The following is a 24,657-nucleotide window of genomic DNA, read 5'->3' on the forward strand; positions in this document are numbered from 1 at the left end:
AGGGATGGGGAAGGACACTTCATACTCATCAAGGGAAAATTCCACCAGGAAGACATCACAATCCTGAACATCTATGCCCCAAATACAAGTGCACCCACATTTGTAAAAGAAACATTGATAAAACTTAAACCACACAAAGATCCCCACACATTAATAGTGGGAGACTTCAACACTTCACTCTCAACAAAGGACAGGTCAACAAAACAGAAATTAAACAAAGAAACAATGTCTCTAACAGAGGTCATGAATCAAATGGACCTAACAAACATTTACAGAACCTTACACCCAAACACAAAAGAATTTACCTTCTTCTCAGCACCTCATGGAACCTTCTCCAAAATAGACCATATGGTTGGTCACAAAGCAAGCCTCAACAGATACAAGAAGATTGAAATAATCCCTTGTATCTTGTCTGATCACCATGGAATAAAGCTGGACCTCAACAACAACAGAAATAGCAAAAAGCCTACACACACATGGAAACTGAACAACTTGTTACTAAATAACAGCTGGGTCAGGGAAGAAATAAAGAAAGAAATTAAAGTCTTTCTAGAAATCAATGAAAATGAAGGCACAACATACCCGAATTTACGGGACACAATGAAAGCAGTGCTAAGAGGAAAGTTCATAGCACTAAGTGCCTTCAAGAAGAAATTTGAGACAGCTCATTCAAGCAATTTAATGGCTCACCTAAAAGCCCTAGAAAAAAAAAGAAGCAGACACACCAAGAAGGAGTAGATGGCTGGAAATAATCAAACTCAGCCAAAATCAATCAATTAGAAACAAATAAAACAATTCAAAGAATCAATGAAACCAAGAGCTGGTTCTTTGAGAAAATCAACAAGATAGACAAACCCTTAGCCAAGCTAACTAAAAGGCAGAGAGACACCATCCAAATCAACAAAATCAGAAATGAAAAGGGGGACATAACTACAGACACTGAGGAAATCCAAACAATCATTAGGACTTACTTCAAAAGTCTATATGCAACAAAATTTGAAAATCTAAATGGAATGGACAATTTTCTTGATCGATTCCACTTACCAAAGCTGAATCAAGACCAGGTAAATCAATTAAATAGGCCTATATCCCCTAAGGAAATAGAAGTGGTCATCGAAAGTCTCCCATCCAAAAAAAAGCCCAGGACCAGATAGTTTCAGCGCAAAATTCTACCAGACCTTCAAAGAAGAGCTAACTCCAATTCTCTTCAAACTATTCTACAAAATAGAAACAGAAGGAGCACTACCAAACTCATTCTATGAAACCACAGTCACCTTGGTACCTAAACCTCACAAAGACCCAACAAAGAAAGAGAATTTCAGGCCAATCTCCCTTAAGAACATTGATGCAAAAATACTCAACAAAATACTTGCAAACTGAATACAAGAACACATCAAAGATATCATCCACTATGACCAAGTAGGCTTCATCCCAGGTATGCAGGGGTGGTTCAATATGTGGAAATACATCAATGTGATCCACCATATAAACAAACTGAAAGAAAACACACACACACATGATAATCTCCTTAGATGCTGAAAAAGCATTTGACAAAATCCAACATCCATTCATGTTTAGAGTATTGGAGAGATCAGGGATACAAGGCACAAACCTGAACATAGTAAAGGCGATATACAGCAAACATCAAACTAAACAGAGCGAAACTTAAAGCAATCCCACTGAAATCAGGGACAAGGCTAGGCTGCCCACTCTCTCCATATCTCTTCAACACAGTTCTGGAAGTCCTTGCTAGAGCAATAAGACAGTTGAAGGAGATCAAGGGGATACAAATTGGAAAGGAAGAAGTCAAATTATCACTATTTGCAGATGATATGATAATATACATGAGTGACCCAAAAATTATACCAGGGAACACCTACAGCTAATAAACACCTTCAGCAAAGTGGCCAGATACAAAATTAACTCAAAAAAAATCAGTAGCCCTCCTGTATACAAAAGACAAAAGAACTGAGAAAGAAATTAGGGAAACAACACCCTTCACAATAGCCACAAATGACATAAGGTACCTTGGTGTAACCCTAACCAAGCAAGTCAAAGACGTGTATGAAAAAAATTTCAAATCTCTGAAGAAAGAATTAGAAGAAGATATGAGAAGATGGAAAGATCTCCCATGCTCATGGCTTGGCAGGATTAACATAGTAAAAATGGCCATCTTACCAAAAGCAATCTACAGATTCAATGCAATGCCCATCAAATTACCAACACAATTCTTTACAGACCTGGAAAGAAAAATTCTTAACTTCATATGGAATAACAAGAAAAGCAGAATTGCTAAAACAATCCTCTACAATAAAAGATCTTCTGGAGATATCTCCATCCCTAACCTTAAGCTGTACTGTACAGCAACAGTAATAAACACTGAATGATACTGGCATAGAAACAGAATGGTGGATCAATGGAACCAAACAGAAGACCCAGAAATAAACCCAGACCCTTATGGACAACTGATCTTTGACAAAGATGCCAAAACCAAACAATGGAAAAAAGATATCATCTTCAACAAATGGTGCTGGTCTGACTGCATATCTACATGTAGGAAAATGAAAATAGATCCATCCTTATCACCCTGCACAAAACTAAAGTCCAAGTGGATCAAAGGCCTAAACATAAAACCAGACACATTAAATCGGTTAAAAGAAAAAGTGGGGAAGACCCTAGAGCTCATTGGCACAGGTGACAACTTCCTGAACAGAACACCAACAGCACAGGCTCTAAGAGCAACAATCAATAAATGGGACCTCATGAAATCGAAAAGCTTCTGTAAAGCAAAGAACACCATCATTAAAACAAAATGACTGCCTACTGATTGGGAAAGAATCTCCACTAACCCTCTATCTGACAGAGGACTAATATACAGTATATATAAAGAACTAAAGAAGCTGAAAAGAGCAAACCAAGTAATCCAATTAAAAAATGGGGAACAGAGCTAACCAGAGAATTCTCTGTAGAGGAATATCGAATGACAGAGAAACGCTTAAAGAAATGCTCCACCTCATTAGCCATTAGGGAAATGCAAATCAAAACAACCCTGAGATTTCACCTTACACCCATCAGAATGACCAAAATGAAAAACTCAAGTGACAACACATGCTGGAAAGGATGTGTAGAAAGGGGAACCCTCCTCCACTGCTGGTGAAAATGTAAACTTGTACAACCACTCTGGAAATTAATCTGGCTCTTTCTCAGACAACTAGAAATAGCGCTTCCTCAAGATCCTGCTATACCACTCCTAGGCATATATCCAAAAGAGGCTCAAGTACACAATAAGGACAGTTGCTCAACCATACTTATAGCAGCTTTGTTTGTAATAGGCAGAAGCTGGAAACAACCCAGATGCCCCTCAACTGAAGAATGGATACAGAAATTGTGGTACATCTACACAATGGAATATTACTCAGCAATAAAAAAAAAAAATAAGGAAATCATGAAATTTGCAGGCAAATGGTGGGATCTGGAAAAGATCATCCTGAGTGAGCTATCCCAGAAGCAGAAAGATGCACACGGTATATACTCACTCGTATAGACATATATAATATAGGATAAACCTACTAAAATCTGTACACCTAAAGAAACTAATCAAGAGGGAGGATTCTGACTAAAATGCTCAATCCCCATCCTGAAAGGCAAAGAGGATGGACATCAGAAGAAGAAGAAAACAAAAAACAAGTTAGGAACCTGCCACAGAGGGCCTCTGAAAAGCTCTGTCCTGCAGACTATCAAAGCAGATGCTGAGACTTACGGCCAACTGTTGGGCAGAGTGCATGGAATCTTATGAAAGAAGTGGGAAATAATAAGATCTGGAGAGGACAGGAGCTCCACAAGTAGAGCAACCAAAAAATTTGAACACAGGGGTCTTCCCAGAGACTCATACTCCAACCAAGGACCATACATGGAGATAACTTAGAACCCCTGCACAGATGTAGCCCATGGCAGTTCAGTGTCTAAGTTGGTCCCATAGTAATAGGAACAGGGACTGCTCTGACATAATCTGATTGGCCTGCTCTTTGACCACCTCCCCCTGAGGGGGGAGCAGCCTTACCAGGCCACAGAAGAAGACAACGCAGCCACTCCTGATGAGATCTGATAGACTAAGATCAGAAGGAAGGAGAGGAGGACCTCCCCTATCAGTGGACTTGGGGAGGGGTATGCGTGAAGAAGGGGGAGGGAGGGTGGAATTAGGAGGGGAGGAGGGAGGGATTTATGGGGGGAATAAAAAGTGAATAAACTGTAATTAATAAAAATTAAAATTAAAAAAAAAAAAAACCACAGAAACAGACACGCAGAGGTTAGCATCCTCCCAGGCCAGCATCCTGGTGAGAAACACCGGCCGCAGCGGGCTGCCTTGCTGGGTTAACTGTGCCTAGGTTCGGCTTACAGAAGGCTGACTACTTGGCTCCCAGTCCATGGCCAGAGGTCCCACAACAGCCCGAAGAGCTGTGAGTTTCAAAATCACCTCAAGACTGTATCTCACTGGTCTCGTTTACAAAAAGAAATGAGTGTTCCTTTAAATATGCCAAGAGTCACCTGTCAGCCCCTCAATCTGCCCTGTGCCAGAGGCTGCCCGTTAGGCACATAGCATCAGTTCTCTATCCATTCAGTGGGAAGGAAAATGGAACTTTTGGCCAGCTGAGGCTGACAGGAGGCAGATCATTCACCCAGCCTGCAGCAACCAGCCGAAGACAGGCTGTGTGGGCCCTGAGCCGTCCTCTACCCTGTCCTGTTTTCAGTACTCCCATCCTCAGGTCTCTAGACACCTCTGCCCACCCCACCCCCAGCAGGGAGAGATGGCACACTCTGACAGTGGGGGCCCACTAGGCACGTGTTGACTCATCTGACAGGAAAGAGATAGGCATCGCTCTGATCACAGCCTCCTCAGTGTGCTGTCTGGGCCCAGGGTTCAGTAACCATGAGGAAGTCACCTGACAGCATGCAGAAAGCACACGAAGATCTGTATGAGGTACGAGGGGGGCTCCTGCCCACAAGGCCTTTGGCTGGACACTCTGGACCAGAGCCTCCTCTCCTCACTTTGACTTGCTTCTCTATGGCTGACTTGCTATACTGACCCCGAAGTGGGAGTAAGGTGACCTCCTCCTCCTCAGTTCCATCCTTTGCCACTTTCACAAGGAAAGGCTGTAACAGTAGAGCAGAAGCCAGTGTCATAGACAAGATTTGGGCATTTTCTTGGGCTTTTTCTGTCAGCAGATTATTCCTGTTCTTGTTATGAGATGATTGACAGCTGGCTCTCAATCTGCCCTTGGCTCTTGGCCTGCTATCCAAGCAGCATCAACAATCTGCAGAACGCTACTTGGATACAGGAAGAGAGCACAGCAGGGACTCGAAGGGAAGTGTGCCCAGTCACTGAGTGAAATTCTGCCTGTGAGAAGCTTGAGGACACACATGCTACCCCACAGACTACAAGGCATTCAGACACTCTGACCCAGGAATTCATGCTCTGAGAATATACCCCAGAAATGACTGTGCTGGTGTAAATAAGAATGGCTCCCACAGACTCAGATATCTGGATGCTTAGTTACTAGGGAGAGGCGCTGTTTGAAAAGATTAGAGGGATTGAGACATTCCTCCTTGGAGGAAGTGTGTCACTATGGGATGGGATTTGAGGTTTTAAAAGCTCAGGCCAGGACCAGGGCCTCTCTCTATCTCTGCCTGAAAATCAGGACGTAGCTCTTGACTTCTTCTCCAGCACCTGCTGCTGCCATGCTCCCTGCCTCCAATTAAATGCTTTCTCTTATGAGAGTTGCCAGGGTCCTGGTAGCTCTTCACAGCAACAGAACAGTGACCAAGACAATGATGTAAACATGGGAGAACTTTAAGCATAAAGATATCCAACAAAGCCGGGCAAGGTGGCACATGTCTATAATCCCAGCACTGTAGGAGGCAGAGGCAGGCAGGTCTCTGAGTTTGAGGCCAGCTGGCTCTACAAAGTGAATCCAGGACAGCCCAGGCCACACAGATAAACCCTTTCTCAGGAAAAATAAAAATTAAAACAAAAGGAAAAAAAAAAAAGGTTAAAGCACTGATTTCTGCTCTTCCTCTCTGTGCTCTCTTCCTTCCCCTTCTTGTGCTCTGTCTTCTTCAAGGTCACCCCTGAAAGTCCCTGCACCATGCCTTCACCCATGGGATCAGTCTCCCACTTGGCTGGCTGCCAGTCTCAGTGGACATACAGAAGCTTTCTAACCAAATGAGGAAACAGGGACCCTTGCTGGAGTGAGTGTGCAGGTGGAGTGTCCCACCCCAGCAGGTTAGGAGAGCCCACGGCCTGCAGAAAAGGCCATCATGGTCACCAACAGCTATGGGACCTGAGCTCCTGCAAGGAAACCGCATCTGCCTTGGGTGGAGAAGACCCAAGCTTGGAGTTCAGCTCTGCTCCTTAACTGGCCTGGATATCCTGGATTTGCCTGCGTGAGCTTCAGCAGCCCACCTTCAATTGTGTGAAGTAATTCCAGGCTGAGGCAGAGGAGCTTGTTTATAAACAACAGAGAGGAATTGGTATAGAGCAGCCATTACCATTAGATAATGATTATATTATAACTTTCTGTATTGTATTATTTTATAAGGCGGAGCTGGAACCCAGGGCTAGGAATGCTCTCTACCACTGAGCTACACCGCCAGCCTTTCTGAGTGGATTCTGCTAGGTCGGCTATACTGAAGGTCTGTAGACTTCTTGGTAGCCAGCAGAGCTGCTGCTGTACCTTTCCAATGTCTGCTGATGTTTCCTAACTGACAACTGTTGCTAAAATTCCTTTCTTGGGAGGCTATAAAGCAATGTCTGCCTCTCCTCTCCAGGTCCCAGTCACGAACCCAAACCAAGCGTGCAGGAGCCGGCTGAAGTCCACTCTGAGGACACATTCATTCACTGGGCTTCCCTGCAGAGCTGAGGGGAGGGGTGCTTGCAGGGGTGTGGACACCTCTGCCCTAATCAGCTAACCCTGGGAAGGCTTACCCATCACTCCTAAGGGTTTCCACTCAATTGGCACATATGGACTTCCCCACACACTGTAGCTCTCCTCCTGGCCACAGCAGTTTACCAGGTGGCTGGGAGCAGCCAGATACTCAGATGAGAGTCATGAGTCTGACTCTCGGCCTCTGTTGGAGTGGGGTGTCAAAGCATTTGCAATGGGAGCACAGCTGAACTCCCAAAACATCTCCTGCCTGGCTCACAGGACAGAACTCACACACACAGCAGCTTGCCTCGGCAATGTCCAGCACAGACAATGTCAAGCTGGCCACCAACCTGTGGAGACATAAAGGCAGTGATATCCCTGCTGCTGAAATTCTGGGGGTAAAATAAGCCTGTCCTGAAAAGCCAGATCCACCCAGGGAATCATACACCAAGTCAGGAACTGCTTCCCTCTCCCCATTCCTCCAGCCTCAGCCTCCTGGACACTGGGATTATAGGTATGTGCTCCTGCCAGACCAAATAAAATTTAGGGCTTTTTTTTTTTTCTTCCAATCAAGACAGGATCTCAAAGCATAACCCTGACTGACTTGGAACATACAATCTAGATCAGGCTGGCATGTAATTCACAGTGTGTGTGTGTGTGTGTGTGTGTGTGTGTGTGTACGCACGTGTACAGTGCCTGTGGGGGCCAGAAAGGAAGAGCATCAGCTCACTGGAACTGGAGTTACAGGCAGTTGTGAGTCATCTCTTTTGGCCACTGTCCTTGGGTCCTCTTCTGAACTTGGGTCCTCTTCTGAACTTGGCTCCTCTTTAAAAATGATAAGCATTCAACTGCTGAGCCCCCTCCAGGCCTAAACTTTACTCCTTAAAAGATTTATAATGAAATACCGAACTGTAGCCACCACTGGGGCATAGCTCCTTCCCCAAGGACACTGGGTAGCTTTACCAAGCGCTTTGTAGCACTCTTACTCACATATTTCCTAGACCTATGCTGTGAGTATTCCTGACCTTCAACACCCTCCATGAAGTGTGTCTGTGGCTGTGCACCACTCCCAGTGTGTGTAGCTGCATGTTAGAACTGCATTCTACCAACTGGGTCACATGCCCAGGACCACTTTCTTCAGTTCTGTGTTTTCACCCCCAGCGCAGCCTCTGCAGTAGGGCCCTCACTCCCTGGAGACCTGTGGAAGCTTCATTTCCCTCATGCCTCCAGAACTAAAGAGAATGCTTCTTTGTAGAGACTTCCAGCACTGGAGTGCACCTTCCGTCCCTGACAAGAATCGCCATCTGCTCTCGCTGTGTCTTCTGGAAAGCGTAGCTCTGGTAATTGACAGCATGACAGGGAAGCAGCTCTCTCCACTCCTGGCTCCATGGCCCCATCTCCACACGACCCACACAGCCTGGCCACCCCAGAGATAGCTGGTGTCTGTGTTACTTTCTACACGGCAAGGAGCAGCCTCAAGGGAAGAGCAGCTATGCTCTCCCTGAGCCGTCCAGGGTGCTACCCAACTCCAGCGTTGTCTGGGTTGGGGCCTTTGCCCAAAGTGACCTCTCCCCAAGCCTGCTCTTACCTGCAAAGCAACCATATGATAGCAAACCAAACCATTGTTTGGACCACAGATACAGCTGGGGCCCAGGTTTTTCTTGCCCAAGATCCTTCTGAGTGGGGGACAGACTCAGCCATCTGATGACCACGGGTTCAGGGAAGCTCTCCGGATGCCATTACCACCTCTACAGTTCAGTGGATGCCCAAGTAGTGGCCCTTCCTTCTCCCTTCCAACATGCCCACCACCCAGTAATGCTGAGTGATGTAAATGTGACAGACATGTAGTCCCCTTCCAGAAATCCCAGGGCTCTGTTTGAGAAAAACTTTAACTAAAGCCTTTTGAGAAATTGCTACTCCATGGCTGTGTGTGTGTGTGTGTGTGTGTGTGTGTATGTATGTGAAGTAGAGGGTCTCACTAGCCTCAAACTTGGAGAAATCCTCCCATCTCTACCTTCCTAGTGTCAGGATTATAGGAGTGAGCCCCTCAAAATAGTCCTATTTAATTATTTAGCCTTCCTCATTCTTTACTCCTCACTAATCATAAGAGGTCTTCCTTTTAATGAAAAGGATCCCAAAGCAAAAGTACATCTCAAGTGCAATTTTAAAAAAATATTTATTTCAAACAGTTACACTTTTCACTTTAAAGCAAATAGTGGCCAAAAGGGAGGGGGTACTTTACAAAAACAGTCTAGGTACTAGCTTGCGGGTCACACAGACAGAAAAAAAAAATCCTTAAAAATATTGTTTAAAAAAAAAAAAGAAGAAGAAGAACATGTAGCGTTGAGGTATTCTGCTTAACAGATGTGATCTCTAGCCAAAAAAGTCTCTGTCTGTTTCAGTTTGCTGCACACCATCCCCATTCCTGCAAACAGGATCTCCATCCAAGTGTTTCTTCACAAAGCTGGCAGTGTTCCATAATAAGCAGTACAGTTGCTATAGAAACTTCCTGGAACTGGCACGAAACCGCACCAGGACTACAGGCTGGAGAGACCATTGGTAGACAGTTACCAGCCCTCGGACCTGAGCCAGCTGGCCTGCCCTCTCCACACACCATCCCCAGCAGCAGGCTGGAGCATGGAAAAGGCTCTTGGGATGCTCCTGCCTCTCCAGATGAAAACACATTTCTCACCACCTCCACCTGCAGTTGAGTGTGAGAATGAAGCCTTCCCAACTAGGTCAGCCACTAAGAGTGGCTAGGGAACCCTGCAGCTCAGAACCCAGGCAGCCAGGCATTCCTTAAAGCTGCTCCTGTAGCCAACCCTAGCCCACCCTGCCGCACTCCACTCCACACAACCCAATCCCACACTAGTTTCCTTTCTCCTGAGACATCAGAGACATAGGACAGATTCAGTGTGAACTTTCAGCTAGGGGAGAGGTGTAAATGTGAGATCTCAGAGAGAAAGCACTGTCACCAAACATCGTGGGTGTGGCCAAGGCTTCTCCTTGCAAATATCCTAAAGCTATTTTGCTAATGCCATAAGAACCAAAGATCACCTTAGAACCTGAGCCAGTGTGTTCTGCTCTTCCGGGACCCTGCACATCTGGCTGCCAGGTGGCTGACCCAGTGTGTTAATGATGATGTCACTGTTAACAAGCAGCCTTTGGGCTGCAGAAACTCCATTAAGAATGCCCAAAGGATGGGGACACCCATTCAGCTGGCACAGATTTGAGGCCAGAAGCAGCTGAGGGCGTACACCTGTGTACCGCAGCAAGCCTGGGGCCCAGATGAAACACACTTCCCTGACATTAGCTTATGAAAAGTCAAAAGGAAAAAGCACCTTTTGATGAGGGGCGGGGGGGGGGGCTGTGCTGTTACAATAATAGTGAAAGCAATAACAACGTGGAGATCAAAGCTACCTAGCTTTCAGAGATAATGAGCTATCTGGATTTCAATCTTCCGCCAGCCTGCTCTGCCTGGCTTTGGTAACAGCGTACGGGCAAAGCCATATGAAGAACTGAAGAACTGTGCGTGGGCACAGTCACCTCTCCCCTGCAAAACACTAATTCTAATATTTCCCTTTCACAGCATTTTTTTGTTATTGTTGTTACTCTTGAGTCCCAGAAACTTAATAAAGAAGAAAAAAAAAAAAACCTGCTTGATTGTTGTCCATTTAACAGCGCTTTTCTAAGACAGCAACCAGCAACAGACCCTGAAATGTACAAAGCTCAAAAAGAAATAACTACCAGCTCTAGTCGCTGGCCCTTCGGAGCTGGCCAGCAGACCCCACGATGTGACAGCCTTTGTGCTCTGCTGTGTCATTTTCTGGAAAGGTAAGCTACCAGCAGTTTTGTGACATGGAAAATGTCAGGGGCTCTTAGCTGCCCAGCTCCCTTAATCACAGCGCCACTCTGTGGTCTCCTGGGTCACCACTAACACCACTGGATTCTCAGAGACCCAGGGCAAAGCTACTGAGGCAACCCTTGCTTCAGGGCCACTGAACTGAGATGGCAGTGAGAAGCAGCAGGAAGCAAACACCCTTCCTGCCTAAGCCTGGGGAGCATTCACAATGGCTCATTCCCTGAAGCAGAGTACACACAGGCTATTTTTATGCCTTTTAAGACAAAAAAAAGAAAAAGAAAAAAAAAAAAAGAAAACGAAACCAAAGTCGTTTCTGTGATAGGAAACAGTCCTTCTTCTCGATTTTCACTTGACTTGAATGCGCACTCACCCCTCAGGGGTACCCTAGCTTGCAGAGAGCAGTGACCTTCCAGCATGGAAAGAGAACAGCCAACGGTTCTCTAAGAAGCAAACTCCAAGTGCCTTCTTGCCAGTGAGGGTTTTCTTTCTGTATGAGTGTCATCTTTCCTAGTAGCTCAAGTCCAGCTGAAACCAGTATGGGCAAGCTTGGAGTGGAGGAGCTATTTTCTGGGCCTCTGTGCTGTCTCCGCTGAGGGCAGGGGGACAGAAAACATGTTTTCAGAGGCTGTGTCTCCCTCAGGTACAACACAGACGGTGGGCACCCGCCCTCTTCTACCTCCTTCTGCTTCTCTGCTCAAGTCCTGAGATCAAAGGAGTAAACCCCTGCAGTCAGCAGTGCCTAGGATCACTGTTCACATTTGAAAGACACTTATGAGAAACTGTCATTCCACTTAAAACCATCCGGCCCTGAGACAGCAACCACCACAAGTGGCTTCGACGGTGGCGTTGAGAAGGAAAGCAGGAATGAGCTTCCTTCCTCCCCGGCCTTGCTGGCCTAGGAAAAGAGAATGTCAAAGGTGCTTGGATTTTAAAAGTTCAAGCTGAAAGCTAGGCTGGGGCGGGAGCCTGCGCTAGGCAGCCGGGCAGACCTTGGCACCGTTCCCTGAGGCTATCCCGAGGGTGCAGCTCGCCAACCACCAGCAGGGGCAGAGACAGGAGCACCTCTCTGCAGCCAGCCCTCCAAGGCTCTCTCCATGCTGGCTGTGGTCCTCGCAACCCTTCCATCTGCGCCTGCACAGCACACCAGGCTTCACCACGCAGAACCTTTGCAAGGCTCTCGTGGGAGAGTGAAGCTCAGCCCCGACCCCCACCCCTAACCCTGGAACGGGAATGGCAGTGGGAAGTCTGTGCTGATCTCCCGGTACCGTGCCGGCTGCCAAGGTGCCAGCTGCCAAGGTCCCATCCACACGCTATCTGGGGAATGAGTAGTCTGTGTTGCTGGTGTCAAAAGCTGCATCCCTCACACCCAGGCAGCTGTGGCTTAAGGTGTTGTCAGACCCAGAGCTGTTGTGGGGCCTCGCTGGTGTGAGCAGAGAAAGCAGGAGGAAGGTCGGCTTCAGCTGTCCTAGGGAAGACGTCGGGGGAGACTTCGTCTTGCTTTCCTTCAGAGCCTGTGACTTCCACATCTTCTTGAGCCTTTAAGAAAAACCCACAGAAACAGACACGCAGAGGTTAGCACCCTCCCAGGCCAGCATCCTGGTGAGAAACACTGGCCACAGTGGGCTGCCTTGCTGGGTTAACTGTGCCTAGGTTCGGCTTACAGAAGGCTGACTACTTGGCTCCCAGTCCATGGCCAGAGGTCCCACAACAGCCCGAAGAGCTGTGAGTTTCAAAATCACCTCAAGACTGTATCTCACTGGTCTCGTTTACAAAAAGAAATGAGTGTTCCTTTAAATATGCCAAGAGTCACCTGTCAGCCCCTCAATCTGCCCTGTGCCAGAGGCTGCCCGTTAGGCACATAGCATCAGTTCTCTATCCATTCAGTGGGGAAGGAAACTTTTGGCCAGCTGAGGCTGACAGGAGGCAGATCATTCACCCAGCCTGCAGCAACCAGCCAAAGACAGGCTGCGTGGGCCCTGAGCCGTCCTCTACCCTGTCCTGTTTTCAGTACTCCCATCCTCAGGTCTCTAGACACCTCTGCCCACCCCACCCCCAGCAGGGAGAGATGGCACACTCTGACAGTGGGGGCCCACTGGGCACGTGTTGACTCATCTGACAGGAAAGTCAATGGTAAGCAGGAAAGAGATAGGCATCGCTCTGATCACAGCCTCCTCAGTGTGCTGTCTGGGCCCAGGGTTCAGTAACCTTGAGGAAGTCACCTGACAGCATGCAGAAAGCACACGAAGATCTGTATGAGGTACGAGGGGGGCTCCTGCCCACAGGGCCTTTGGCTGGACACTCTGGACCAGAGCCTCCTCTCCTCACTTTGACTTGCTTCTCTATGGCTGACTTGCTATACTGACCCCGAAGTGGGAGTAAGGTGACCTCCTCCTCCTCAGTTCCATCCCTTGCCACTTTCACAAGGAAAGGCTGTAACAGTAGAGCAGAAGCCAGTGTCATAGACAAGATTTGGGCATTTTCTTGGGCTTTTTCTGTCAGCAGATTATTCCTGTTCTTGTTATGAGATGATTGACAGCTGGCTCTCAATCTGCCGTTGGCTCTTGGCCTGCTATCCAAGCAGCATCAACAGTCTGCAGAACGCTACTTGGATACAGGAAGAGAGCACAGCAGGGACTCGAAGGGAAGTGTGCCCAGTCACTGAGTGGAATTCTGCCTGTGAAAAGCTTGAGGACACACATGCTACCCCACAGACTACAAGGCATTCAGACACTCTGACCCAGGAATTCATGCTCTGAGAATATACCCCAGAAATGACTGTGCTGGTGTAAATAAGAATGGCTCCCACAGACTCAGATATCTGGATGCTTAGTTACTAGGGAGAGGCGCTGTATGAAAAGATTAGAGGGATTGAGACATTCCTCCTTGGAGGAAGTGTGTCACTATGGGATGGGATTTGAGGTTTTAAAAGCCAGGACCAGGGCCTCTCTCTATCTCTGCCTGAAAATCAGGACGTAGCTCTTGACTTCTTCTCCAGCACCTGCTGCTGTCATGCTCCCTGCCTCCAATTAAATGCTTTCTCTTATGAGAGTTGCCAGGGTCCTGGTAGCTCTTCACAGCAACAGAACAGTGACCAAGACAATGATGTAAACATGGAAGAACTTTAAGCATAAAGCTATCCAACAAAGCCGGGCAAGGTGGCACACGCCTGTAATCCCAGCACTGTAGGAGGCAGAGGCAGGCAGGTCTCTGAGTTTGAGGCCAGCTGGCTCTACAAAGTGAATCCAGGACAGCCCAGGCCACACAGAGAAACCCTGTCTCAAAAACAAACAAACAACAACAAATAAAGGATAACAAAAAAGATATCTAACACAATGCTGTTTATAAAAGCAAAACATCTTCCAATTACTGATAACAGTTAACCTGGGTATATGTTCTTACAAGAGAAGCCTATTGCTAATGAATGTGAGGTTTACAAAGTACATAAAAATTTTCTTTAATAGGTAGGATTTAGGGGATTTTTAAGAAAATATTTTAAGGGGCTGAGAGATGGCTCCCAGGTTAAAAGCACTGGCTGCTCTTCTAGAGGTCCTGAGTTCAATTCCCAGCACCGCATGGTGGCTCACAGCCATTGGTTCCCTCTTCTGACATGCTGGTAGATATGAAGGCAAAACACTGTATACATAATTTTTAAAAATTATTTTAAATTAGAGGTGTGTGCCTGTGTGTGGGTGTGTGTATGTGAATGCAGGCATCTGAAAAGGCCAGAAGAGGGCATTAGATTCCCTGGGGCTAGAGCTACAGGTGGTGTAAGCCACCCAATGAGGTGCTGAGAACCAAGTCGGGTCCTAGGCAAGAGCATTAAGTGCTCTTAACTGCTGAGCCCAGAATTTATACATATAAAATTCACACACACACACACTCACACACAAATATGCAGAGGGTCTGTAGAGGCAGCTCTGTGGTAGAACACTTGCCTAGCGTTTGCTCTAGATTTGATCCCCAGCACTGAATAATACTGGGTGTGAGGGCAGATACTGTAACCCCACTAGGAGGTAGAGACAGGAAAATCAGAAGTTGTGATCTCAGCTGCATCACAAGTTTGAAGCCAGCCTGGGGTACATGAGACTATCCTAAAAAGAAAAAAGCAGAGCAGAACTCAAAGATGATTCCTCTGAACATGAAGTGCTGCTGAGTGCTTGGTGTGTATTTGGTGAAAATCGATGGAGCTGCATCCTGTAACTATTGCCCTGTGCCTGGCTTCAATTGTACAATGGCTGTGATCTTTTTCTTTTCTCTTTGTCAGTACTTAGCAAATTACCTATTATAAAGCACAGTTCTTACTGATCTTTTAAACACCACATGGAAACAACCTCTGATTTGTTTCTTTTTGTTTTCCCCCAAATCAACTGGAAGGACCGTGGAAGCTTGAATGAGATAACCCCCACCCCCACAGGCTCATGTGTTTAAATGCCTGCTCCCCAGTTAGTGGAACTATTTGGTAAGGATTAGGGGGTGCGGCCTTGTTGTAGAAGGTATGTTACTCCCATAGGGCTTGGAGGTTTCAAAAGACCTCACCTCACCCCCACCCTTCACTTCCTGCAGAGCAGATGTGAGCGCTCAGCTCCAGCCCCAGCTCCAGCATCATGCCTGCCTGCCAGCCATGCTCCCCACCGTGATGGACTAAGCCCCTGAAACTGTAAGGAAACTGCTCGTTAAATGCTTTCTTTTACAAGATGTTTTGGTCATGGTGTTTCATCACAGTAACAGAAGAAAAAGTGAGACAAAGGATAAACGAGGAAAGTGAGCTTCCTTTCTAAAATAGTCTTTCTGAAAACACTAAGCCCAGGGCCTTTGAGGCCATCCAGTTGAAGGCGATCACACCCAGCGTGGTGCATATGAGCGGGACGCAGAGGCCCCAGCATGGCCAACACAAGTGTCTAACTTGCAGCCTGCGGGCAGCGCGGTCTCCAGGAGAGCTGCAAACACAGCCCAACACAAAATTGTAAACTAACTCAAAACAATGTGAGATCTTTTATTTGAGGACTGGGTCTCACTCTGTAGCTCCGGCTGGCCTTAAGCTCACAGGGTTCCTCCTGCCTTAGCCTGGGATGCATCAGCTATTTAAGAAATAGCAGAGCTGGGAGCAGTGGCACATGCCTGTAATCCCAGCACTCAGGGAGGCAGAAGCAGGCGGATCTCTGTGAGTTCGAGGCCAGACTGATCTAGAAAGTGAGTTCCAGGACAGCCAAGGCTACACAGAGAAACCCTGTCTTGAAGGGAGGTTAAAAAAAAAAAATTATCAGAATGAAATATTGTAACTAGTTCAGAATGATGTTGTTTGTCCTGTCCTGTGCCCTGGCCTCCAGCAGCACCTGACCCAGGACTCAACATGTGCTGTGGGTTCATCTGCTGAATTAACACACATTATGAAACCAGTGAGCAAAGCTCCTTAGGTTCTGACAACCATAGGGGCAGAAGGATGAAAACCACAAGAGTGCAGCACCGAGCCCCAGGCCCCATCTCACCTCAGGACGATGAAGACACAGAGGAGCAACCCAAACACCAGGCTTCCTCCCGCTACCAGGAACGTGGGCTGGGATATGGAGGAAGATTTTTGCACTGAAGCTGTGGGCAGCAGGGGAGTGATGGAGAAAAGGAAGGGAGGGGATTAAGGATGGCAGGAGAGAAAGAAGGAAAGAGAGAAAAGAGGGTCAGTTGGTGGGTACTAGAAGCAGAGGCAGCTCTGGAAGGCAGCAAAGCTGCCATCTGGTTGGCCAAAGCCTGCTCTGAAGAGCCACTGCAGGCACGGTGACTGCACCACCCATGGGCTCACATGGGCTGATTCCAGCGGGTAGCCAACCCAGGAGCCATTCTCTCCCGAAGTAGCTCTCCTGTATCCTTTACCCTAGCTCCAGACAGAAGGCATGAGAGACAGAGGCTCTGAGGGCTCCATGCTGGTGGAGGCCCTAGGACTGGGTCAGGGGGCTCAGGGGCTCTCAATAAGCATTTGGAAGCCATTTCTCCACTGGAGTGTCATCTCTCGCCTACACCCAACTTGGCACTCAAGCTCCAGACATGCCGTGTCCCTTCTCCTCAGGGCTCTCCATGGATCTCCCTTCCTGCTCAGAATGTCCTGTTTACCTTTGCTAAGCCCCTTTGCTTCCCAGTCCCTAGGAACCTTGATGAGTCCAGTGAGAGGCCACACCCATGGCTGGGCCAGTGCAGCTATGCAAAGGAGTTTCCATGCACAGAGCCTCCATTTCAGTGTCCAGAAATAATGTTCCTAGTCTGCTCAAGCATACTGTTAGCTTTCTGATATAGCCCACTCTTCTCCTGGGCCTCATTGTGTCTTAGTAAACAATGACAATTATGGAGTAACGGAAGACAAGCTGGTGGTGTAGCTCGCTGGTAGCAGGTTTGCCTAGCATGCTCAAGGCCCTTTCATCCTCTGCTAAGACTCCCAAGTGAGCTTTTCTCCTGGCCAGAGGAATACCACTTACCCGGGCTGTTTGTTGTTTCCATAGAATTTCTGTACCAATATTCGTCATCGTCATAGAAATAGTCCTCATCAGAGATCTAGGAGAGATGACCCTCACTGTCAGCCTGCCTGACATTCATTCTCACTTCCACGTGTCTTCTGCAAGCCATCACCTCCTCTCTGTGTCCTGACCGTCCCTGTGCCGGCCATCATCAACCATCTACCTGTCATTGGTGTTCGTCCTGCGCTCACTTTCCCTACCCCAGGTGAAGAGTTCTTGCCACCCCTGGCTGTGCCGAAGGCACAGAGGACATGCTCAGGAAACATGGCAGCTGCCCGTGGTCTGTTGCTGGGCACAGTGGCAGCAGCTGGGAAAGCCCATCCTAGGATCCCAACTCCACCTCTCATTAGCTAGCCACCTGATGGGCAGATTTCTGAGTCCAGGTAGACTTACTCTGAACTTCTGCATCTCAGAGATTTTTACCCATATAGTGGAACGGGTGAGTGGCCAGTACTCAGCTAGTGTCAGTTTCCCCAAGACCTGCCTGGAGCTTCTCTAGCCTGAGAAGCAAAGACTCACTCGCCTCTGCCCATGAAGGCACCAGAAAGCCCCACAAGGACAGCCCCTGAGGACATCCCTTCTACGACAGCCCTGTGAAGCCTGCATGTGAAGCCCAGACCCCTGCTTCCTTCTTCGTGCTTTGGGGGCAGAGGAACAAAGATTCCAGCTTCTTGTTGTGGGAAGTAAGGACCACCGAGAGGAGATAGACTTGGGTGGGAAATTGGATTAGTAAAGGAATTTGTTAAGCAGCTTCAGCCGTAATCCTCTTTCCAATACTTCATGATACCAGGCTGCCACAAGGGAGAACGAAGATAAGTTGAATCAGGGCTCAGACTAAGCCGTTGGTGGTGTCCAAAGAGCTCAGGATGAGACAGTAGCCACCAGAGCCAGGCAGAGGACGATTTACAGCTTCGAGGGACAGAGAACTGGCCCAGCCATACCTCTAGAAGACCCAGCTGGCACTGAAACCAGACTCTAGGGACCCTTCCTGCCCTGGCCCTTTCTGAAGGCAAGCTCACCTGAGTGGGGTTCCCGAGGATCCCTGCGGGAGTGCTCCTGGGTTCTGCCGGTAGAAGTAAGGGTTGAGTTAGTGACTCAAGGACCCTGGAGCCCAGTCAGATCAACACAGAGCATCACAGTGAGCTGGGTATGGTGGCACACCTGCAATCCTAACACTCAGGAAACTGAGAGGAAGGGGAGCCCCAAATTTGAGAGTAGTACAGGAGAGCCTGTCTCAGAAACAAACATTCAATATAATCTACAATGTTACTGTTTTTCAGAGTAAAATGCTAGGAATAAGGAACTCTGTAACACTAGAGGAGTAGCTATGTCAATTATGATAGAGCCATATGAGACAGTAGCCTGGAAAAAAATCTGTTGCATGTTGCTTGATGTAATGTGTATCAAAACGTTACACGTACCCACAAATATACCTGACTATTCTGTATCTACTAAAAATAAAACATCAGGGTTCACCCCTTTAAACCCAGAACTTAGAAAATCAAAGCCAGCCTGGTCTACATAGAGCAACCCAGGCCAGCCAGGCCTACACAATAAGACAGTGTCTCAAATATAAAACTTTGAGGGAGCTAGAGAGATGGCTCAGTGGTTAAGAGCACTGGCTTCTCTTCCAGAAGACCCGGGTTTGATTCCCAGCACCCACATGTTGGTTCAGAACCCTCTAACTCCAGTCCATCCTACCAGCCTCTGCAGGGACACGGTGCACAGGCACCGGCAGAACAGCCATGAAATTAAAATGAAAAAAAGAAGAGATAAATCTTTAAAAGTAAATAAAACTGAAAATAGATACTTTAGAAAAATGTTGAAGACATAACATAGTGTATGGGAAAACGATATATGTATTCTTTAACCCATAGTTCCTGAAACTCATGTTCATATTATCATATATTATAACAGACACACAGGAAGGGGGCCAGGGTACACATCGCAAGATATAAGCACTCTAACAGCAATTCTTTGAGCTCAATTCATAAAATATATAAAAGATCAGTAACTGATATAAAAGATCAGTAACTAGGACCAAGGACACCCTGATAAAGAAGGATGGGGACAGCTGTGGCAGAGGCCACGGCCTCTTGGGAACTGCCTTCCACAGAAATCCCTGAATTAAGAGGAGGACCAGGATCAAGGCTGAGCTGGGCCTGTGGGACCGGCTCTGAACCTCACTGGGCACGAGATGCAATGACTCAGATTTTCTTGTCATGGCATCATTTTTCCACTAAGAAGTTAAAAATAACACCAAGTATAAAACATTCAGCCCCCCAGCTCAGGAGCAGAATAACAGATCACTAAGGGGTAGAGGACAGAGTGACCCTGTTTCTGCTTGGGAGAGAATTACAGTGGGTTACGCCATCCTCAGAAGGAGAGACAAGCACGCAGCAACACTGGAAGCCTGAAAGAAAGAACCCACCCACCCTCCTCACTGTAGAAAAAGGAAATAGGCCCAGAGAAGGGAAGCGATTTATCTAAGTTCACACAGCAAATTAACTCAAAACTGAACTTCAAACTGTGGCAAGGACACGCCATCTCATACCTTTCTGCTCCTCCCAAGTTAGCATAAGAACAGTTCAACCCTCAGAAGAGGGTAGGAAGAACAAACAGAGCACGGGGTCAAGAGGTGCTAGATTAGCAGTTAAAACCAGGAGATGAAGGCAGCAGTAAACAGAAAAGTACACCCAAGCGCTGCCGGCCATTCAGCCCAGACCCAGGCGAGTTCAACACATGGCATGTTTCTGGCCCCATCCCATCACGACAGGCCTCAGAACCCTGACAATATGTCCCACCAGGGACTGTATACATGTGTGCATGGACGGATTAGCTTTGTGAGACAGGGTCTCTCTATAGCCTATGATAGCTTGGAACTTACTATGTACAGCAGGCTGACCTTTGACCTTAAATTCAATTTTATTTTTGAGACAGGGTTTCTCTGTGTAGCTCTGGCTGTCCTGGAACTTGCTCTGTAGACCAGGCTGACCTTGAATTTACAGAGTTCCACCTGCCTCTGCCTCGGGAGTGCTAGGATCAAAGCTAATTCAATTTCCCTGACTATAGGTCTGAACCACCACATGCTGGGTTCCCCACAGTTATGTGCATTCAAGGGGTTAGTTTCTGGTTATTGTTTGGTTTTGAAACAAAGTCCCACATTTTATCTCAGCTGTCCTGGAACTCACTTGGGTTGATCTTCCTGCCTTTGCCTCCCATGTGCTGGGATTTCAGGCATAGGACATCGTGCCTGGCATTTCTGTCCTTATCGTTTTGATCTTTGAAACGCAGTCTCATTCTGGAGCCCAGGCTGCTCTGAAACTCACAGCAATCCTCCTGTTTCAGCTTCTCAAGTGCTTGGTTACAGAGGTGAGCCATCACCTCACCGGGAATCCTCCCTTTAAAGATAGGGCATGAGGCTGGAGAGATGGCTAGTCTTGCAGGGAACCTGTTTGCTCAGTTCCCAGCACTCACCCAACTGTCACTCCAGTTCCGGGGGATCCAATGTACTTTCTGACTTCCATAGGCACCAGCACCCACGTGGTACACACACATATGTGCAGGAAACACCCATACACATCAAATAAAATTTAAAACAAGCAGGAGACTGCCAGCACGTAAGCCTGAAGGTCCATCTGCAGAGATCACGGGGGAGGAAAGAATCCGTTCCTGGAAGTTGTCCTCTGACCTCCATATGTGTGTTGTGGTTTGCACACACCTACACTCACATATAGCAAATACTGAAAGTAAATACATTTTTAATTATTTATTTTATTTTATTTTCTGTGAATTGGTGTGAGGGTGTCAGATCCCCTGGAACTGGAGTTACAGACAGTTGTGAGCTGCCACGTGGGTGTTGGGACTTGAACCCAGGTCCTTTGCAAGAGCAGACAGCACTCTTAATCACTGAGCCATCTTTCCAGCCCTAAACACATTTTTTTAAAATTTCAAGATAGAGTTAGGCTCTGTAATCTCAGCACTCAGGGAAGCAGAGGCAGGTGGATCTCTGTGAGTTCGAGGCCATCCTGGTCTACAAAGGGAGTCCAGGTCAGCCAAGGCTACACAGAAAAACTCTATCTCAAAAAAGAAAAAGAGAGAGAGAGAGTGAGAGAGAGAGAGAGAGAGAGAGAGAAAGAGAAAGAAAGAAAGAAAGAAAGAAAGAAAGAAAGAAAGAAAGAAAGAAAGAAAGAAAGAAAGAAAGAAAGAAAGGAGGGAGGGAGGAAGAGAGGGAGGGATGGAGGGAGGAAGGGAAGGAAGGAAGAAAACTTAAAGATAGGAAAACTGAGGCAAGAAAAAGGAAAATAATTTTCTCAAAGTTAGCAAAAAGCAGCAAAGCTGTAATTTTTGTATATTTACTTCTCTCTTTCTGTGTGTGTGTGTGTGTGTGTGTGTGTGTATGTGTGCGCGCCCATGCAAGTTTGTGGAGGAAAGAAAACATCAAGCACCCTCCCCTACTCCTACTCCCTCCCTCCCCTGCTCTGTCACTGTCTCCGTCCCTTGAGATGGGGTCTTCTACTGTACTTGGAACTAGACTGACAGCCTGAAGGCCCCAACAACCCTGTCTCTCCCCAGGAAGTGTCCCCTTCGCTCCCAAAGTGGCATTTAAACCAAGCCTGCCTATCTCCATAACGAACATTTTTTAAAGCTTTAAAATGTCTACTTCAGATCTGGGGTCCTGGATAAACTGGGCATGGTGACCTGCCTGGGGACACTCCTTTCATCCCACACTGGGGAGGTTGGAGGCAGGAGGAGCTGGGAAGGTACGGTGGGGTCCTGGGTGAAAGCCAGTGCACAGCCTGCTCTGTGTAACTCCACTCTCCATGTCACTGAAGGCTCAAGGCTCTGAGAGACAGGTTCTGGGTTTGAGTTTTAGACAGCTGTTAGTACTCCTAAGGGACAAATAACCAAACTGGAGCTGAGTTAGGGACTTCCCCAAAGTCACACTGACAGGGGACAAAGCCAGCATTACACGCATGACCGTCTAACTCCAGATAAGCAATGTGTGCCAGGCGCAGGTGACGCAGTAGGGACAGCTGAGACACCAGGGGAATGGAAGGTTAGAGAAAAGTGCAGAAAAGGCACAAAGGGAAGAAAAAAGTGGGGAAGGGCACACTGAGGAGACAGCAGGGTAAGACCTCCCTGGAGATCAAAGCCCAGAAGACCTCATTCATTTGTTTATTTACTATGTATACAGTGTTCTGCCTGCATGTGTGCCTGCACACCAGAAGAGGGCACCACATCTCATTATAGATGGTTGTGGGCCACCATGTGGTTGCTGGGAATTGAACTCAGGACCTCTGGAAGAGTAGCCAGTGCTTTTAACCTCTGAGCCATCTCTCCAGCCCCCCAGAGCACTTTTTAACCTGCAGAAGTTCCAGCAAGGGTGCTATGGGGAGCCGGAGCTACAGCAGTCTAGGCCATGGGGACTCAGCTTTCTGGGGCAGCCCCAGCCCTGACAGCCACTGTGACCTCCTGCTGAAGGTCCCGCCCCCATCCTTTTCACTTAAAAAAATTAGTGTGCTTAACAGGCACACAGGAGTCAGGGCTGAAGCTGACCTCCAAAGAAAGGACAGTAAGCCAGGTACGGTGGCCTATGCCTGGAATACAGGCAAGACGACCTAGCGGATTGAATGCTTGCTAACGAGCCTGGTGGGCCTGAGTTCGATTCCCAGAACCCACACAGAGGAAGGGGAGAACCAACACTCACAAGTTGCCCTTTGGCCCCAGAGACGTGAGTAGATTAATAACTACATGAGGCTGAGGCAAGAGGATCTAGAGTTCAAGACTGGCTCAAGCTACATAGCAATAGCAAGTTTCAGGCCAGCCTGGGCTACGCAGGGAGTTTATCTAAAGAACAAATTTAATTCTTTAAGTTAACTTGACACAAGTCAGTATCATCTGGGAAAAGTGAACCTCAGCTGACACAATGCTTTCTGTAGAGGGGCCTAATGGCAAGTCTGTGGGGACACTTTCTTGATTAATGTGGGAGGGCGGGGCAGGCGGTCAGAAGGCAGGCTGAAAAGCCATGGCGAGCCAGCCAGTGAGCACCATTCCTCCAAACCTCTGCTTTGTGTCTGCCTCAAGGTTCCTGCCCTGGCTTCCCTTGACGCTGGACTGTGACCTGAAAATGAAAGCCAAATAAACCCCTTTTCCTCAAGTTGTTTCTAGTCAGTGTTTTAGCACAGCAACAGAAACCAAACTAAGACCAGGAAGGTAGGACGAAAGAGAAAAGGAAGAAGGGAAGGAGAAAAGAAAGAAGGAAGGAGGCACAAAGCTTCCACTCTTCATCAATCAACAAAATGGACCAAGGGGCAAAGAACTCCAACAGGCACCAGTGAATGGGGACCTTACATTCCTCAAACCACCTGATCCATTCCTCTTTCAGCATCTTTAAAACCCGACTGTCTCAGGCCAGACTCAACAGAAAACACTTTCTGTAACAAAACCAGAGACAACGGAGGAGACATGGCCAGGCTTTCTATAGCCTCCAGCGGCTATAGTCTCTCTCGGTTAACTTACAACCCTGTTCTACACTTTACCTCACGGCCTTCTATGAAGGTACTAGGGGTGGCATGGATTTGGACTCCCCTTCGCCATTTTCCTCTGTTGATTTTTGTTTCCTAAAGCAGGGAAACTGAGGCAGTGGGCTTATAGACTACTTGCTTCCTCATGCCTTGAAGTACTAACCTCCAGTCTATGTAGTCCCCATCTTGGAGACTATGACAGAGAGTTAGGGAGTTTTCTTGAAGTATAAAATAACTGTATTGTGCATGGCTTCCAACTCCCGATCCCCCTGTTTCAACCAAGCGACAACAGACCATGTCCAGCTCCCTAACTGGCCTTCCTAGCCACTTTGCCTCACATTCCTTTAGAAACGGGCTGTAGGGAATCCACAATCCTAGGGCATTCCCTCTCTGGAAGCTCTGGGGAGTCCCTGTCCACAGAAAACTGTGCTGGGTCCACAGCCTTGACGTGCAGCTGCCACAGACTCCCAAGCTCCTGAGCCCCCTCTGCCAGAGCCACCCATGGCCACCTCCCAGCCCAGTAACAGAACTCTGAGCCATGATCCCATCCAAGAGCATTCCTCACACCACCGCCATATTAAGATCACCACAAAAGATCTTCAAACTACCCACCTCACTCACCCCTCTGGATTCTGGTTCAGCAGGCTCAGGATGGCCATCGGGAGAGCACCTCTGAGGGGTCTCTGGTCCTCCGTCCCCACCCCAACCCCCACTGCACAGGGTTCCCTTGACCTGTCCCAGCCCATCCCACCTTGCTAACTGCATCATGCTTTCCACTCGTGGTCTATGAAGACTGTTTTGACAGTGGACTCGGAAGCCCCTGAGGGGCCATCTCCACTTCACAG

At 47.7% G+C, this 24,657-nt stretch overlaps 1 protein-coding gene across 2 annotated transcripts in view; it reads right to left on the minus strand.

Moving 5' to 3' along the window:
* Positions 1-9,080: 9,080 nt before the first annotated feature.
* Il6r (interleukin 6 receptor) overlaps positions 9,081-24,657 on the minus strand; it is a 48,023-nt gene continuing 32,446 nt past the window's right edge. For both annotated transcript variants that reach the window (XM_060367483.1, XM_060367488.1), the window contains exons 7-10: positions 18,305-18,348; positions 17,247-17,322; positions 16,272-16,371; positions 9,081-12,321 (exon numbers count right to left, since the gene is read on the minus strand). In XM_060367483.1, the coding sequence (XP_060223466.1) occupies positions 12,096-12,321; positions 16,272-16,371; positions 17,247-17,322; positions 18,305-18,348 (446 nt within the window). In that variant the 3' untranslated portion in view covers positions 9,081-12,095. The remainder of the gene's footprint in view (positions 12,322-16,271; positions 16,372-17,246; positions 17,323-18,304; positions 18,349-24,657) is intronic.

The sequence above is a fragment of the Meriones unguiculatus genome, chromosome 1 (genome assembly GCF_030254825.1).
Source record: "Meriones unguiculatus strain TT.TT164.6M chromosome 1, Bangor_MerUng_6.1, whole genome shotgun sequence".
Classification (NCBI taxonomy): domain Eukaryota; kingdom Metazoa; phylum Chordata; class Mammalia; order Rodentia; family Muridae; genus Meriones; species Meriones unguiculatus.